Source organism: Festucalex cinctus, chromosome 14, assembly GCF_051991245.1.
Source record: "Festucalex cinctus isolate MCC-2025b chromosome 14, RoL_Fcin_1.0, whole genome shotgun sequence".
Classification (NCBI taxonomy): domain Eukaryota; kingdom Metazoa; phylum Chordata; class Actinopteri; order Syngnathiformes; family Syngnathidae; genus Festucalex; species Festucalex cinctus.
This window is the reverse complement of record NC_135424.1, coordinates 25,675,292-25,694,177: the sequence shown is the minus strand read 5'-3', so window position 1 is coordinate 25,694,177 and position 18,886 is coordinate 25,675,292. Positions and strand designations below refer to the sequence as shown.

The window sequence follows — 18,886 nt, the reverse complement described above, 5'->3', positions numbered from 1 at the left end:
GTCGACTTTAAAAATAGGTCGACTGGAAAAATTTAAGTCGCCGTCCATGTTTCTCACGGACCTTTTATTCCCCCGCGCAGAGTGTGTTGCAAACTTCAGTGAGAAGAAGGCGGACAGAGTAATATTTATTTATTTATTTATTTATTTATTATTTATGTATGTATGTATTTATTTATTTATTTATTTATTTAAATGACTTCTGTTTGTTTGGTTGGTCTGATTGGTTGTTTGAATTTGGAGGTGTGTTGCACACCGCCATTAGCCCAATTGCGCATACAGTTCTTTTACTGCAAGCGTACATGTACACTCGTACAGTATTTACAATATTTATTAGTTAAGATTATGTCCTCATTGGTTGCACTATTTTAAAATGGAGGGAAAACGAATGGATAAGAGGACAGAGGTACAGGCTCTTCTAAACATTTGGGAGAGGAAGAGAGCACGACTTTGAATCGAGGTCACCAAGCCACCATGCACGTTATTACTGCCAAGCTTGGTTGGTGAGGTGAACAGCTAAAATGCTCACACGGCCCTCAAAAAGTCTGTAAAAGCTGCAAAGATACACCAGGACTTTTAAACGCTCATGGTCAGTACAACGGCATGACTGCCGAGTGAATGGGACGGCCAAATCGACGCCACGGTTCATGGATACCGGAGCAATAACATGGATTCAGCGCGTTACGGATAGACAAAGGTAAACACGACAATAATGTTACAGAAATACTTGTAATATTGTCATTTAGTTCGCTCCCTCGTGTAGTGCTTGGCAGCTGCTTAATTTTGTGACTGTCACTTTTTATTAGTCAGCAGTTATTTATTTTGCCGCGACCGGCAAATCTCCTGCGAGCGTTATTTTGCCGTGAACACTCGGAACGAAAATTCTTGGCCTGCCGTGAATACCACGATTGCTTATAGACATTCACAAGCGTATATGAATAACCCAAATGTGCACGACCTGTTCGTTGCGGCGTAGTGATGGCCGTTTTATCGAGTCAAACACATTTCACGGGGAGTTAGCGTTTCACGGCAACGTAGGCAAAGTTTTACACTCACCGTGACAGAATAACCCCCTCACGAACACGGCTTGAATCGCAAAGCCATGTTATCTTGGTCGCGAAAGAAGAGCTTGTTCCCCTCGGAAAAATAAATAAATAAATACCCTCGGCGTGGCGTAAAAAAAAAAAAAAACATTGACGTGACAAAATAACACTCGGTGATCAGTTGCTGGTCACGGCAAACAACTAACAAACAAACAACCACCATCGCCTACAACATTGAAATGAAGGGAAGGTGCATGAAGAAGTTGTGTGTAAGTGCGTGCGTGCGTGCGTGCGAGGCTGCGTGCGGGCGCGCCGCAGTTACACTAAATTGAAGACTATTATTGTACAGGAAATATAAGGAACAATGGATTTTATATACAGATTATCCACTCAATTCAACACATGTTCAACATCTGCGGCCTCAAATCTTAAAAAAAAAAAAAAAAAAAAAAAAAAAAAATAATAATAATAATAAAAAGTCGATTAGTCGTTAAAAATATGAGAAGTCGAGTCGATTTTTAAAAAAGTCGTTAGTGACAGCCCTAATTGATATACAGTAATGTAGTAGTTCATAAAAAAGATAGGGCTGGGAATCTTTGACTGTCTCACGATTCAATTTGATTACGATTTTTGGGTCTACAATTCGATTCAGAATCGATTTTCAATTCTTGATTTAAACGATTTTCTATTCAAAATTATTTGATTGACAAATGATTTTTGCTTCAACTTACAGATTTGCACAACATTGTCGTGATCTACTCCAGTCTGCCTTGCAAGACAAAATGACAAATAGAGACATTAAAGTGTCTTTTTTTGTTTAAACATTTATTAATTTTGTATTGTAAGTGCCTTTTTCCACAAAAACAGCATGTGGGCTACAACTGCCTTTTCCCCTTCTTCTTCATTTCTAATTTAAATAAAATTGATTTTTGGATATTAATATCGATTCGATTCGATTAATAAATGAGAATCTCTATTCTTTTATGAATCGATTTTTTTGGCACACCCCTAAAAAAAGAGACAGTGTTTTTTGTTTCAATACTACTACTACTACTACTGCCAGGGCCGGACTGGGACTCATTTTTAGCCTTGAAGTTTCAGGGCTCAATGTAAAATAGATGAGCAATTCCCTCCAATGATATATTGCATTTGATCAAAAATGTAATTTACAATTGAATGCTCTTACAAGAGCACGATCAGTGTTTACTTGAACAAGTATGTGAACATGAAATGGGCAAAAAAGGACAAAAAAAACGAACCAATAAGCAAATGTACATTAAGGCAAGGCAAGTTTATTTATTTTGTAAAGCACATTTCATACACAAGGCAACTCAATGTGCTCTACACAAGGAAAGACAACACATAAGCATCAACAAACACAGTAAACAACATTCATAGCAAAGAAGAGAAAATAAAAGTAGGTTACAAAATGTAATGAAAGAACATACGTTGACAGTGTTAAAACATTATACAGCAAGCACCTGGGGCTAAAGCCAAACTGTGGCAGGGTTTCTACTTTCTGGACCAGAATTTGCCACCTCTGGTCACTGACAGGTAAAGATTGTAATTTCCCTGTTAGTTTAAACCAAATTTGCTCATACATAATCTGTTTTGGCAGCAGTTTAACAAAATAGTGAGAAATATCAGGAGTGTTTGTGAACAAGGGGGTCACTGGTGAGAGAAGATGGAAATGAAGCGAACAGATGGTGCACAGTGTCTGCTGCTATCTGACAGGAAATTGTCAACTAAACTGTCTTTGTTTTTCTGCTTCCTTTCTCCCCTAGTATATGTAAAAACGCGTTGGTTATCTTTGTATTCACATTTCAGAGAAGAAATACCGACAATCATTGCATATTCTGCCCACTGTAGGTCACTGTTGTAATGCAATTGACATATAACTTACTGTTACAAAATCAATAAATAATATCAATGTGTTTTCTACAAATTTCAATTTTTCTTTTTTACCAAATACGTTCAAATATAACTTGGGCAATTATGCAATTAGGCTAACGATATATGAATAGTGTTGGGGAATTCAGATCCTAAAAGTAAAAACCTTGAAACAGTCTGGCTTTCGCCACAGAAGCTTGTACTGTAACAATGTGGAGACGAGCTAGTTTAACTGCCATTCAGTACTCAGAATAACAAATAAGGGGATTGGATTGGATAGCAAATACACAGACAATATTTCAGGTTTGTCAACTAAACTGTCTTTGTTTACATTGCACATTTTGTGCAAAGTACTTCTACAAATTCCATCTTCCCTGGCATGCTATTCTTTTAATCTCCTGTAGTCACTATTGCTGCTGAAACAATGCAAATTTCTTCTATGTGGGAATAATAAAGCTTGATATATTTAAAATGTTATATCAGTGATCCCTGATAGTTGGGACAAAATATGTCCCACATACTAAAGTCTAATTTGTATTAAAAAAAATAAAAAATAAAATCCAAATGACCATGCTTAAAAAGTTAAGTTGAAGGAATTATTTAGAACGAATGTAATTTTTATCATCCTTTTTTTTTTTTTTTTTGCATGAATGAGATTGATTGTCTGGCCTGCAGTCAGGAGATCAACTTGTCCCTGCAGAGCAAGAGGTCACAATATTGAAGCACCCAACAAACTTTAAATAGACTTCACAAGTTAGATAACAGTGAACATCAAACAATATTTTCCCAAAAAAATCAACCTATCAAAATAGGTCTCAGTTTGTGTCAACCCCTTCACATTTATTTCTAGTCCTCACTAAATGAAACAATAGCATGGTCAGTTATATCCCTGATGACCCCTTTCCTCTTGCTGACTGTGTGGAATACAGCCCTACCAGTAATGTTATGGCAAGTTTTACATTTTTTTTTTAAATATTTTAGATAAACAGTATTGATATTACTACGGTCACAGCTGGAACACGTCAACTCCGTCATCCCTTTATTTTTTTAAGCTCCACTGAATTAAATTTAGGCTTTTTATTCAAGCCATTGGAACTCCTAGCAACTGAGTAAAATCCAGCAAGCTACAGTGTACAATGTATGATTTAGTGGAAGAATAAATTCCGTTTTGTCAACTCCATCAGACGTCAACTCTGTCAGATTTTAGGACTGACGGAGTTGACGTGAAAGTTGAATGAGTTGACAATATCTTGGGGAAAAATAGGTATTTTTGAGAGTTGACAATTTCACTTTTAACCTCAAAATGTGAAATATGTTATCAATTGCATCATTTAAGTTTGCATCCACTACACTTATTTTTTTTGTTTTTTTTCCCCACGAGAGAGCTCAGAATTGTTCATTTGGCAGTCTTACCGATTCAACATCTTACCATCATTGCTCTCTCTTTTTTTTTTTGTGAGTATGTGCGCATTTGTGTGCGTGCGTGTATGTGTGTATGCGTGCGTGCGTGTGAATGCGTGTAAATTTGTACTCATTAGTTCACCTAAAACCAACTAAAAATCCCATTACCCTTCACCTTAACCGGATACTTCAGAGTCTCGCCAGAGTCGTGAAGTTCAGAAGGTCAGGAGACCAGAGGAAAGGTCAAAGAAAAGAATAATAAATGAAAGTGAAATCCAGCACCAACTAAACACCACCTGCCACCCACATGGTGACAAAAACAGTCTTACGCCAACCCCAGAAACCTCTAAATTCCAACAAATGAAGGAGATCTCAAGAGACCAGAGGAAAAACTAAAGAGAGGAATGAGAGAAGGATAGATGAAGCAGAGTGAGGTCCACAGACACCAGCACCCTCTGACTCAGAGAGCAGTGGGAGGGAGAGGCGAATTCTGTTTGAATTTCAGTAGATTCTGGTGTGATGGGTCTGGCATGCATAAGGACCGCCACCAAAGAGGGGAGCCGTCGACCGCGGCCCAGCACAGCGGGCATTGGCCCCCGCAATTACCCCAAGCCGCGGCAGCACCAAGGCACAACCTCCCACGCTCCTCGGGCGGCCACCGGCCGGAGAGCCAACCCAGACGCTCGGAGCGCCCCCGACCCGGCCCGCGCCCCAAGCCCAACGCCGCAGAACGAGGCCCGGCAGGCCCCCACGGTCCCCCACCGGCCCTGCTCCCTCCACGACCCCCCCGCACCCCACCCACACCCGTCACCACACGCGCCACCCACCACGACCCAGCCCCCGCCACCCCCAGGCCCCCAACCCCCCAGACAAGCACCCCCCAGATACCCACACCTCCACCCACCCCCAAACAAGCCACCACCCAACACCCCCTCGCCCCCGCAAGCCACCCCCCCGAACCCGTGGGGTCGGGAAGCAGCGCAGAGAGTGGAGACGTGCCCACCCCACCCCCAGCCACGGTTCAGGTCGTTCATAGTCCGCTGAACGCGCTGTGGAGGCCAACTTCAAAATAAAAGCCTTCCACCTAATACATTGAGGGCTTTGCCAATGCCTTGTTACTTGTATTTTGAAATTGACCCACACAGCGTGTGCTCAAGGCGGCCAACTTGACTGTCCTCACATGACTGGAGAAGGTTGAAATCCCTAGTATTGAGAAAAAGGAGCTAAAGCCAATCTGTGGCATCGTTTTTACTTTCTGGCCCTGGATTCATCAACCCTGCTAATAGGCTATTTGAATTTGGCTCTGCAAAGTGCGCAAATCACTTTAGAGTTCTCCAACAAGCACCAAGCAAGTAAATCAGAAAGTAAAACTACCTATAGTCTATGTTTATTTATCTTCCTGCCAGTGACTCTTCCAAGTTTTATATATATATATATATATATATATATATATATATATATATATATATATATATATATATATATATATATATACACAGGGCGGCACGGTGGTCGAGTGGTGAGCACGTCAGCCTCCCAGTTCTCAGGACTCCGGTTCGAGTCCAGGGTCCGGCCTTCCTGGGTGGAGTTTGCATGTTCTCCCCGTGCCCGCGTGGGTCTTCTCCGGGTACTCCGGTCTCCTCCCACATTCCAAAAACATGCATGGCAGGTAAATTGGGTGCTCCAAATTGTCCCTAGGTGTGCTTGTGCGTATGGATGGTTGTTCGTCTCTGTGTGCCCTGCGATTGGCTGGCAACCAGTCCAGGGTGTCCCCTGCCAGCTGAGATAGGCGCCAGCAACCCCCGCGACCCTTGTGAGGAATAAGCGGTCAAGAAAATGGATGGATGGATGGATATACACACACACATATACATTTTTTTTTTTTTTTTTTTTTTTTTTTTTTTAATATGCCTCTTTAAGAATTTACATTTCGATGATACACATATGCTCCAGTCCGTATCCCTCGCAATAGCATTGATTCACTGTGCACATGCAAATACATTTTATCCTTGTTTTGCTGTATTGGTTGCAATGATGCTGATAGGTAACACAACTCATTTGTGTTTTTGCAGCTTGTCTTCTTCGCTACAACGTACTGTCCCTGGTTTACTTTATTTACCTCTTGTTGCTGCCGTGGTTTCTGTCTCCCAACAAACACACCATCAGAGGTAAGATCACCTGTATGACCAAACCTACATAACAAAGTATCAACAGTCATGTTTTATTTTTATTTTTTATTGAAGCTACTACTACTACTACTACTACTACTAATATTCTATATATATATATATATATATATATATATATATATATATATATATATATATATATATATATATATATATATATATTAGGGCTGTCAAAGTTAAAGCGCTAATAGATTAATTAATCACAGAAAATTGTCGCATTAATCACGTATTAACGCAGATTAATCACAATATTTTTTTCGACCGCACTTGAGCCTTGAACGTAACCGCGGATGTTTACATTGAAGGCTGCGCAGGTCCGTGATGAGGTCAATGCACGGCATTCCCTACGCCTGTTGTTCCAAAATGAGCGGGACGACTCCAGTTGGTGTGCTCGGTGGTAAATTTTGCTTTAAAAAAAACACCCCCACGGGACTTCAGATAAAACAAAAATAATTTGCATTTAATTAATTAATAATTGCTGAATGGCACCCAATTGATATGATGCTGTTACGTTTTGAGCAATACACGCATGCATGCGATTGCGTACATGCATTTAATCAATGTTTGCAAATGACATTCAGATAATAAAATGCGTTAATGTCAAAATATTACGGTATTTTCTATTTATTTTATATTACTATGGTCAAGAGTAGTACATCCAAATTACTGTTTATATGCCTTAACCTTAACGATGTGGTGCGACAGTGTACATTCCAACATGAGACTATTCGGTGGGGGAAGACATGCTTGAGCGAGGACGCCGCCGACACCTCCCTCTCAGACGTGCACTGCTTGCAAGCCTGCACCCAGTGCTGCTGTCATACTTCAGAAACTATATTTCTTTGGCTTGGTGCCGCAAAAATCTATCTCGTTTCCAAAAGCCAGAACTGTATTTTAGCGCGTGAATCCTGCACGAGAGGGTGACATCAGCACATTGCTGCAAGTATAATGTTGCGTTCAAGTGCGTTGTGAAAAAACGCCAACTCTTCCACTCCCCTACAGTCACAACTTTGAAAGACGTGCTTCAGACCCGAAACAAGGCACCGTTTGATTGAATGTGAATCGGTGTTCGGAAGTGCCGACCCAAATCGGTCCATACCACAAAAAGTACCGTCTTCGGTACCCATCCCTAATTTTAAAGGTCCCATATTATTCAACTTTTGTGCATACTAAAATAGTTGTAAATAGCTGCACCAGACTACACCTTGGCCACACCCGTCTATCTTGAAGTGGCTGTGATTTCGGCTCCGCTAGCCATGTGCTAATGTTGTGCACACCCGTCACCATGGGCGGGCCATAGGGGTCCGTGCCCGCCCACCAAGATGATTGTGCCCGCCCATTTGAGGCATGGATCTCTAAAATGGTTCTCCTTTTTTATCATTATATTTTTCCATTCATTCGGTTTAGCACTCTTATATCCGAGTGTCAGTAAACGCAACACAGGTCTCGCGGTGTCGGAGGTATGTTACGTTTGTGTTAGCTGCTTCAGTTCATTGCTTCTAATGCTCGCCCCTCGCCGAATTGTTCCTGTTTTTTGGCGTCGGCTACGGCCAACGGTGGCCGTTTGTACAAGACAACTAAAAAGGGTGACATTTCCAAGTAACGTTTTCTGGCGGCATTCTTGCAAGATGTCACAATATGAAGAAATAGTTGTAGTTATCTGCAACAGCCATCACAGTCTTACTGAAAATAATGCTAGATATGCCTTACGCTGACTTATACGCATACGCGACAAATATGTCAATGTTGGCGTGCAATGCAAGAGTCATGTACATTTTGTACAAGTGAAGCTGCATGTTTCTGAGGACGCTGGCGCACAAGACAAGTGAGGAGGGACATACTACAAACTACTTTCGTGTCGGCAACTAAAGAGTCACTTGGAAAAAAAAAAACTACGGGACCCACATATCGTTTTGGCATCTACAATGAGGTAGGATTTTGCTTTCCTTTTTTCTTTTTAATTCTGCTGCCGCCACCGTTCAAACAGGTAGCCCATTCGAAGCAATATGTCAGCGCATCCGCCCTATTGGATGTGGCAATTGTATTTGCCATTACATCGGCAAAAATAGTAAGATTGACTTTGAATGGGATAATATAATCAAAGGTAATAATAATTCCTTATTAATCCAATGAGTTGTGGCTTTATGATACATCTCCAAGGAGAAACAGAAGGAGGCATCTTTACAAATAGCTTCACTTTGCCTCATCCAATATGGCTGCGGCGTCAACGTACTCACGACGCCACTGCAGTCTACTTTATGTGTGTGTACTGTAAATGCGGTCTATGATAAAACTGTCAGCGGGCGCCATTCAATGGATAGATGCACGACAGTGCTACATAAATTTATCCAAATATATTGGGCAAGTTAATGCTGTCAGTATGGTATTCACAATAATTGGGCCCGCCCATGCATTTCATGTGCCCCCCTTAAGCCTGGGCTCTGGTGACGGGTCTGATGTTGTGAAATGAAATGGCTGGCCATGGCGAGTAAAAGCAGTGTGGTACAACCGTAACAATTTGAGCCAGGCAGACATAGGTTTATAAATTTTAGAACCATTTTAATTTGTGGAAAAGTGGCATAATGTTTCACCGTAAGAACGTTACTACAGAGACTATGTTGTCGTGTTAGTTTGCCGTAACCGCCAACTCTCACGCGAGCATTATTTTGCCGTGAATGAATCCGATTTGCCGTGAATGCTTGTAGACATTTATAAGCAGTTATGAATAAATGTCCACAGATTATAGGCCACTGCGCGGTCGCAACGTGCAAGCCGTCTCGTCGAGACCACTTAGCAGCCAAAGTGAAGTCAACTTGGGGGCGAGTTGCCAGTCACGGCAAAATAATCACCGCGGATTGTATTTTGGCAAAAACAATACGCAACTGCTTCAGTATTATCCAACCACCGTCTGTTTTATCATATCTGACCTCTTGTAACCAAACAACTGTCATGACTCGAGTCATGCAGGAGTAATGTTTGGGTCCTGTCTCATGTCTGGGGTCATGCCAGGGTTAAGTTTGAGTAGAGTTCATGACCGTGCGCCAGAGTTCACGACCCGTTATGTGTCTGTTTTGGGTATTGATGTAACTGCATCCAGTTTCAACTAGTTTTGGCTATATGATGTCTGGACTATGTGATGTCAGGAATCTTTTATGCTATATGATGTTTGTTGATGTCGGGAACTATCTGTAAGTACTGGGTTAACAGCCAATCAGAGAATTCCATGTCAGTATTAGTACTCGCGTGTCTAGCCACAACCAATTTGATTGATTGATTGTCTATTTAAGGGTCTGAGAATTGTGTGTGTGTTGCCGGATTATTGTCCACCTGTTCCTGTGTACAGCATCTCTGAGTTTCTGCCTCAGGTTAACAGCCAATCAGAGAATTCCATGTCAGTACTAGTACTCGCATGTCTCGCCACAACCAATGAGATTGATTGACTGTCTATTTAAGGGTCTGAGAATTGTGTGTGTGTTGCCGGATTATTGTCCACCTGTTCCTGTGTACAGCGTCTCTGAGTTTCTCCCTCTTGATGTGAATAAATAGATAAAATCTTATTTATGTCTGCGTCTTTGGGATCCAAACCTCTCAGCACACAAAAACCTCCAAATGACAAATGTAGCTCCCACTTTAAGCACTAAAAATACACCTGTAATATGGTAGAATGTATGATATGGCACATGTAATATTGAAAGGATAAGAAGGAAGACTAAATCAAAATGAAATGTTAAACTTGCATCTTTCATGTTTGCAGTCGTATCACATCACTGGGACTGATCCATTATGTTTAAACGAGTTGCAAATCTGCAAAAAGCTCTGAACAGGCTTTCACTAACCAAACAGTCGTTCGAGAAATGCTGTCAGTAGACGTCCTTCAAAAATAAAATTAATCCAGTCTTCTCAAAGACTCGGATGAAGGAAGCAACCACCTTCTCCTGATCGTTGTTTTCCCTTTGCTCGCCAGGGAGCTGTTTGCGTGCAGGGGGAGAAAAAGAAAGGAGCTGCGGCTTTTTCAGTGGGTGTGACCAGAGGCGGTGCCACTAACCCGAGGGGGCTGGGTCGAGTGCACTTCCGTATCTTATTGATGTCACCAAGTCACGGAAGTTTAATCTGACCATTTGAAGTACACATTTTAGAAAGGAGCAGAAAGGTAATGAAGTCGCGGACGGAGATTTTTAATTCCTGGTTGGATTGTAGACAGGCCGGGGATGCATATTATTGATAGAAAACCCCACAAAAGTGCATTTTCATACTATAACCGGTGCCTGCTCTGCTCTGACAGATTTTTTTTTTTGATCAAGATGACAGACAGTGCGCCAGTTTATACGGCAACTCTTGTTTTGACTTTATTTCCTGATAACAGTGCTTGGTCCTGTTCTGAGTGAGTCATGACTCGTCTACGAGCGTGACTCCTTGTTGGACCTTCAGCACAACGTTTGCGTTTCGGGTGAGTTTGAGCATGGTTGGGAGAAAACATTTCCCCCACTTTTGGCGGACATTCCGGCTGAGCTCTTCCGCGTTCATGCGCTTTGCTCTGGGGAAGCGGCGGCGGCGCCGGGGGAAACGTGGCGGCCAGCTGTTGAAGCTAAAATGGGTGCTGGAACAAGCATCGTCCCCTGCTCGGTCCCGAACGCCTGGATGTACTCCGTTGTGGCGTATCCCGGACTCTGCTGGTTAACGATTGTCGGCTCGCCTGGAAAGCCTCGGTCGTGCCGACCTCCGCGCCTTGGACGCGGTGCCAAACTCTAGCTTCTGAAAGAGCTTCCCCGAGACCGCCGAACAGAAGAGCCACGCACCCCTGTTGCTCCCACAAGGATCGCGCAATTCAATGCGTGGTCGTTGAGGGAGTTCTTTCTCTCAAACGAGCTGGATTTCCTTTGCCTGACTGATATTTATGTTTATGTACAGCACTTTGTATACAGCAATGCCTGTTCTTAAAGCGCTTTATAAATAAAGTGAGAAGTGGAGTGTGCGGTGACATACCTGTTATCTCTTTGACCAAACCGCAGCAATGCATAAAAGAGCCAACTGAAAGTAAACTACTAGATCGATATTATAGTACCAGTATTGAGCCGATATCGATACTGACTTTGTATTGATAATATAGATATTTGGATCGATTCGCCCACCACTAGTTTACATGGCTATTTTCCAGGTTTTCAATTAGTGTTGTTCCGATATCGTTTTTTTTGGCCCCCGATACCGATTCCAATACCCAGCTTTGCAGTATCGGCCGATACCGATACCAAACCTAAGGGTTTTTTTCCCTCAACATGAAAAAGCTGTCCTGTCATTGGTTCAGAGCATTCAAGGACCAATAGGATATCTTAGATCGGCATGCAGTGAGCATGTCACATATAAGTGAATACACAAGAAGACACAAGATGCTGCATCCAAACTCCTACGTTAGGAATTAATGAATTAATGGTATCTTACTTGTGAGTACTCACCGATACTGATACCACTGTTTTAATGCAGTATCGGCACCTCTGCCGATACCAGTATTGGTATCATACTAGTTTTCATGGTATTTTTCTTTTTACTAAGTTGGACCAGTCAAAAAATGTCAGCGCTGGCAGCATGTATTAACTAAAAAAATCAAATGTGCGCTGACGGGACCACCCAAAAAGGCTTAATGTAGGGGCCTGATCGTGTTGTTATTCTTCAGTTTAATTTTGACACGCTCTTTTTCTGTTTTCTCTTTATCTTTCAGGACATACAGGCCATTTCATCAGAGCAATATTATGTACCAGTCTATTTTTTATACTTGGTCATGTCTGCTTTCAGACAGTACTGTACACCTATCCTCCTCTCAACATTGTTATTGCTGACAACTGCTCAAATATGGATATCCTAACCAGACATATAGGACTGAACAGGTATGTCAGTATTATCTATACAGTATTCATGTTTTTCCAAGTGGTCTGATTGCTCTCAAGTAAAGGGTGTGTGTCTCTGTTACTTCACAGAACACAAATGTATAACGTGTATTCACCTATTCACAGATTTTTTTTTTCAATATAAAAAAAAAAGTATGTATATGCGTGTGTGTGTGTATGTATATATATATATATATATATATATATATATATATATATATATATATATATATATATATATATATATATACACAGTAAAACCTCCGCTGACGAACGCTTAAGCTCACGAACTTTTCGCCTCAAGAACATTAAATTCTAGCATATAGTCTCTGCTGACGAAGTAGTTTTCGGCGGACGAACCAAACTACGCGGTCGAACAGCGCCACGGTGGCGGCCACGAGAAGCTGACGCACGCTCACGGCGTCCCAGTTCGTCACCCCCTTTCTTTGAGTGCGGACGCGGTTTGTGTTTGATAGACATTTTGGACCATATTGAGTGTACTTTTGCTATTATGGGACCGAAAAAGACCCCACCACAGGCTAGTGTTAAGCCTAATGCTGCGTTCTCACCAAAAGCGAGGGACGGCGATTCTGCGGCGCGTTTGCATTGTAGTCAGTGGAGTTCGCGCCACTAAAAAAAGCGAAAGTGCTATCAGGTACCTCAAAATAGGAGAAAATAGTGCCACGGCTGTTTAGTCCCAGGAAAGAAGTGAAAGTAGTTGGCGGTGCTCACTTTTTGTTGACTCGCTAAAGTGCTCCACTTCCTTGTTCACCAAGGGACACGCCTCCTCCGCTCCGGTGAGCACAAAATCGCGAATGAACGGCAACCGTTCCATAAACACTACGCGGTGAAACGCTCGTGAATAAAGTAAGTCTACTATTGCTACCATCCTTAAGAACTACCATCACAAAGGTAAATAAAACGACTTTATTATACAGGACAGTTTATTTATTTAATTACAATACAATAGCACATTTATTATACATAAAATAAGGTATATTTTTGTGTAGTTTTAAGGCTTATTTAGTAGAAAATTATGTTTTATAGGGACCTGGGAACGGATTATTCTCATTTTAATGGTTTCTTATGGGAAATAAATGTTCGGAAGAAGAACTTTTCGCCTTACACACACTTTCTATGTTCGTGAGCTGAGGTATCACTTTAAATATATATATATATATATTAGGGGTGTGAATTGCCTAGTACCTGACGATTCGATTCGTATCACGATTCACAGGTCACGATTCGATTCGATACCGATTAATCCCGATACGAATTTATAAGTCGATTGTTGCGATTTTTTTTCATTCAAATTTAGAAAATACTAATCAGTAAGCTTGTAGAGTGTAAGATTTATATGAAAATGTATTATTTATTTATCTGAAATTTCAGTCTTATAGAGGTTGTAATCTGTTTCATGTTTGAACAGCATTAAAATAAAATATTAAGGCTTAATGTTCCGTTCATATAACATTCTTCCATGCTCAAGGTGTGAATCCTAACCCGAAGTCAGACGTTTTGTTGAATATTTTTCCATTAAAAATGGAAGTTTAAAAATCGATTCACACACACACAAAAAAAAAAAGGCAATGATGATAAGACGTTGAATCGGTAAGACTACCGAATGAACAATTCTGAGCTCTTAAAAAAAAAAAATAATAAAAAAATAAAATAAAAAATAAAATAAAAAAATAAATAGATTTTTTTTTTTTTATTGAATCGATTCGAGAATCGCGCGATGTAGTATCGCGATATATCGCCGAATCGATTTTTAACACCCCTAATATATATATATATATATATATATATATTTATTTATATATATAGGGCGGCACGGTAGTCGAGTGGTTAGCACGTCCGCTTCCCGGTTCGAGTCCAGGCTCGGACCTTCCTGGGTGGAGTTTGCATGTTCTCCCCGTGCCCGCGTGGGTCTTCTCCGGGCACTCCGGTCTCCTCCCACATTCCAAAGACATGCATGGCAGGTTAATTGGGCGCTACGAATTGTCCCTAGGTGTGCGTGTGAGTGTGGATGGTTGTTCGTCTCTGTGTGCCCTGCGATTGGTTGGCAACCAGTCCAGGGTGTCCCGCGCCTACTGCCCAGAGCCAGCTGAGATAGGCGCCAGCAGCCCCCGCGACCCTTGTGAGGAATAAGCGGTCAAGAAAATGGATGGATGGATGGATATATATATATATATATATATATATATATATATATATATATATATATATATATATATATATTAGGGGTGTCAAAATTAGTGCATTAATTTTGAGTTAATTTAAAGTTCCTTTAACGCCACTAATTTTTTTAAATGCGCAATTAATGACCTGCCCTTAATTGTAAAGCCTGTACTGTGGGAGTTCCAGTGCAACACAGCCGACACGTCCATGTTAAAATTGAGCAGTTATATTGTATTTTACAATTTTAATAATACACAGAATTTCACGTTACTTCATGTTAAAGATTAGATAGCTCTTAATATAAAAAGGAAAATGCACTGAGCTGTCACCGTATTACAAATGCAACTATGCCATCTAGTGGCTAAAAAAATGACCTCAACACAAATCAATATCACACTCATTTTTTACAGTACAATGTTTTTAAAATTTTTAATTTTAACTCAATTTTATGAATTAGAAAAATACTGACTAAAAGATGCAGCCATATTTCTATTAGTTTAACATTTTTTCCACTTAATGTTAAAAGTATGAAAACTTGGAAAAATATTTTATTTTGCATTTTATTGTTCATTTAGAACAGATATAAAATTTGCGATTAATCATCAGTTAACTACTGAAGTCAGGCGATTAATTACGATGAAAAATTTTAATCACCTGGCACCCCTAATATATATATACATATATTATATATATATATATATATATATATATATATATATATATATATATATATATATATATATATATAATATTATTTATTTTATTTGTTTTCAGACAGCTGGTGTAGGTCCCAGCATCCGCATGACCCTAGTGAGGAGAGTTAATGGATAGATGGATATTTCTCATGAAAAACCCTGTTTGGAGGTTTATTCCCCGTTTTTTTTTTTTCAAGATTTTGGGTGGTAAAAAAAAAAATGTATTTGTAATAGGCACATATTATATGCATATTTTTTGCTCTTCACAGGCAGGCACATTCCTTATCCCCTGCAAATAATAGGGGCCCGCTATACAGTACATAAAAATGCAATTAGCATAGCATAGCATGCTTTGTTACATGGCATGCAGTAGTAAATTACACAAAATGTCAGCCCATTGAAAGGATATTCGATCATTGTTGGAAAATATTTTTTTCATTTTTTGTTTCAAATAAATGAGAATGTTAATGGTTTTGTATGTTGAATATACGGACATGGCTTAATCTTAAATAAATGAAAAAAAAAAACACATTTCTTAACCATTTTTACCGTGGGGCCCAACTTTTCCTGTAAAAAGTGGCCCGGGGCCCATTCATAAATTATTATTTATTTTGATTTATTATTGTTTGTATTTAATAACTAAATTAAATCTGGTTCAGCTTTATAAAATCCTTATTAAATAACATGATATGGTGGGCATCTCTGGTACAGTTTTTAACTGGTTTTATTCCTATCTCACACACCGATATTTCTTTGTAAGTATGGATACATGTTCTTCTGAAACCCATGAAATTAAATGTGGGGTTCCCCAAGGCTCAATCTTAGGCCCATTACTTTTTAATCTTTATATGCTTCCCCTTGGGGAAGTCATCAGGAGACACGGCGTCAACTTCCACAGTTACGCTGATGATACACAGCTGTATATCGTCGTGTCGCCTGATGACATGGGGCCTATTGATACCCTTTTAAATTGTATTTTAGATATTAAGTCATGGATGGCAGAAAATTTCCTGCAGCTCAACCAGGACAAAACAGAGGTTTTAGTCATCGGTCCTGAAGGTCAGAGAGAGAAACTTTTACCTAAACTACAAGATTTTAAACCCACGCAATGTGTAAAGAATTTGGGCGTCCTTTTTGACTCTGAGCTAACTTTTAATCCTCATATTAAAAATGTAGCCAAGATCGGTTTTTACCATCTTAAGAATATTGCCAGAGTCCGCCCGTTTCTCTCACAGGCCAACACGGAGGTGCTGATGCATGCTTTTATTTCTTGTCGTTTAGATTATTGTAATTCCCTGCTCTCTGGTCTTCCCAAAAAGAATATTTCAGTCCTACAGCTCCTTCAGAACTCAGCTGCACGTGTGCTGACGGGGACCGGAGGGCGGGAGCACATTACACCAGTTTTAAAATCGCTGCATTGGCTCCCCGTGCGTTTCAGGATTGATTTTAAGGTGCTTTTATTAGTTTTTAAATGTCTTAACTGTCTTGGCCCATCTTATTTATCTGACTTGCTTTTACCCTATTACCCCTCGCGGCCTCTGAGGTCTTCTGGCAGCGGCCTTTTAACTATTCCAAAGGTGAGGACCAAGACACATGGTGAAGCTGCCTTTAGCCACTATGGTCCTCACCTATGGAATGGCCTGCCAGAGAGCATCAGGTCTGCAGAGAATATTTATGTTTTTAAGAGGAGGCTTAAGACTTACTTTTTTAGTTTGGCATTTGATTGACCTTTTTTATTTGTATTTTATTTTATTTTATTTATTATTATTTTTATTTTTTTTTATCCCCTTTTATTTATTTAACTTTTAATCTATATTGTCTTGTAGCTTTGTTTTTATTTATTTATTTTTTCTATCGTGTTTAACCGTTTTCTTTTAGTGTTTAAATGTTTTTATTTGGTAGTTATAAAATTTTTAGCTCCAGTGTTTTCTCATGGGGGAGCCTCCACAGTGAGAGGGATGCTTGGCCTTCATCCATCTCACTGTGGATGAACTCCTCCGGGGTGCCTTTCCTTACAGGGTACATCTGTGCCCCGCCATGTTGTGGTTTTCATGTGTTTGTTGGGTTTTGGGTGTGTCTGTGGGTACGACCAAGGGGATGGGGGGGCTTTTTCTTTCTTTTATTTTATTGCATTATGGATGTCCAGCACTTTGAGTTGCATTTTAAATGTATGAAAGGTGCTATATAAATAAAGTTGATTGATTGATTGATTGATTGATTGATTGATTGATATGATGTGGTCACCATGTGACCGGCTCTGGCAAAAAGGGTCCTCATGTGCCAAAAATAAAAAATACATAAAAAAATCAAAATTGAGTTATTGATATATTTGAATTCTGCACTTAACTCCATTTAAAATGGTATATAATACATGGATGTAGCTAAAAAAATTGACAAAGTTACAGCAGTTTTAATGTTGGAAGGTTGAAATCGCTAGTTTTGAGAAAAAGGGCTTTAAAGTTTTGGTACTTGCATCTTTCAAATGTCCATAGCAACCAGTACCTTAGGAAAAAGATATAAACCTGAAATTTTCAGGATTTGTTAAAATATCAATGGAAAGTCAATTCCAATAGTATAGACAAAGTATTTTCTTGCATAAATGAAGTCATATTACCACAATGGCAAGTTTGATTTCATAATTTTGTGTCAATTAAAAGATAGTTTGCCATTTGATGTGGCCTGTGAAAAGTGCTTTATTGATAACTTATCTTGGAAGTGATGTCTCAAATGCTATTAGTCACATGAAAAAAAAAAAATATTTTGTTTGTTTGGTTTGTTTTGTCCCACCACCCCCACCCCAAGTAATACACAAGGGACACTAAACTTTTTTCTTTTTCTTTCTTTTTTTTCTTCTTTTTTTGTGAGAGCTCAGAATTGTTCAGTCGGCAGTCTTACCAATTCAACGTCTTATCATCATTGCTCTCTTTTTTTTTTTTTTTTACGTGTATGTGTGTGTTTGTGTGCGTGCGTTTGCGTGCGTGTGTGCGTGTGCATGCAAATACGTGTAAATTTATACTCATTAATTCACCTAAAACCTCATAAAAATCCCATTACCTTTCACCTTAACCAGATACTTCAGAGTCTCGCCAGAGCCGTGAGGTTCAAACGGTCAGCAGACCAGAGAAAAGGTCAGAAAAGATAAAAAGAAAAGTTAGTCAAAGTTAAATCCAACACCAACCCAACACTTCCTGCCTTCCCCATAGTGACAAAATCAAAGTCTTACGCCAACCCCAGAAGTCTCTAAATTCCAACAAATTAAAGAGATCTCAAGAGACCAGAGGAAAAACTAAAGAGAGAAAGGAGGGAAGGATCGATGAGGCAGAGTGAGATCCACAGAAACGAGTACATCCAGTCCATCAAAGTGAAATCCAGCACCAACCAAACACCTCCTGCGTGGTTACAAAACCAGAGCCTTTCGCCAACCCCAGAAACCTCTAAATTCCAAAAAATTAAGGAGATCTCAAGTGACCAGAGCAAAAACTAAAGAGAGGAAGGAGGGAATGATAGATAAAGCAAAGTGAGATCCACAGACACCAGCACCCACTGATTCAACGAACAGTGGGAGAGAGAGGCGAATTCTGTTTGAATTTCAGTAGATGCTGGTGTGATGG

General features: G+C 40.0%; 1 protein-coding gene across 1 annotated transcript in view; it reads left to right on the top strand.

The window, feature by feature from the left end:
• Positions 1-18,886, top strand: part of piezo1 (piezo type mechanosensitive ion channel component 1 (Er blood group)) — a 286,359-nt gene that overhangs the window by 1,288 nt on the left and 266,185 nt on the right. Inside the window, exons 2-3 of the mRNA XM_077496131.1 lie at positions 6,404-6,499; positions 12,234-12,399. Coding sequence (XP_077352257.1) covers positions 6,404-6,499; positions 12,234-12,399 — 262 coding nt within the window. The remainder of the gene's footprint in view (positions 1-6,403; positions 6,500-12,233; positions 12,400-18,886) is intronic.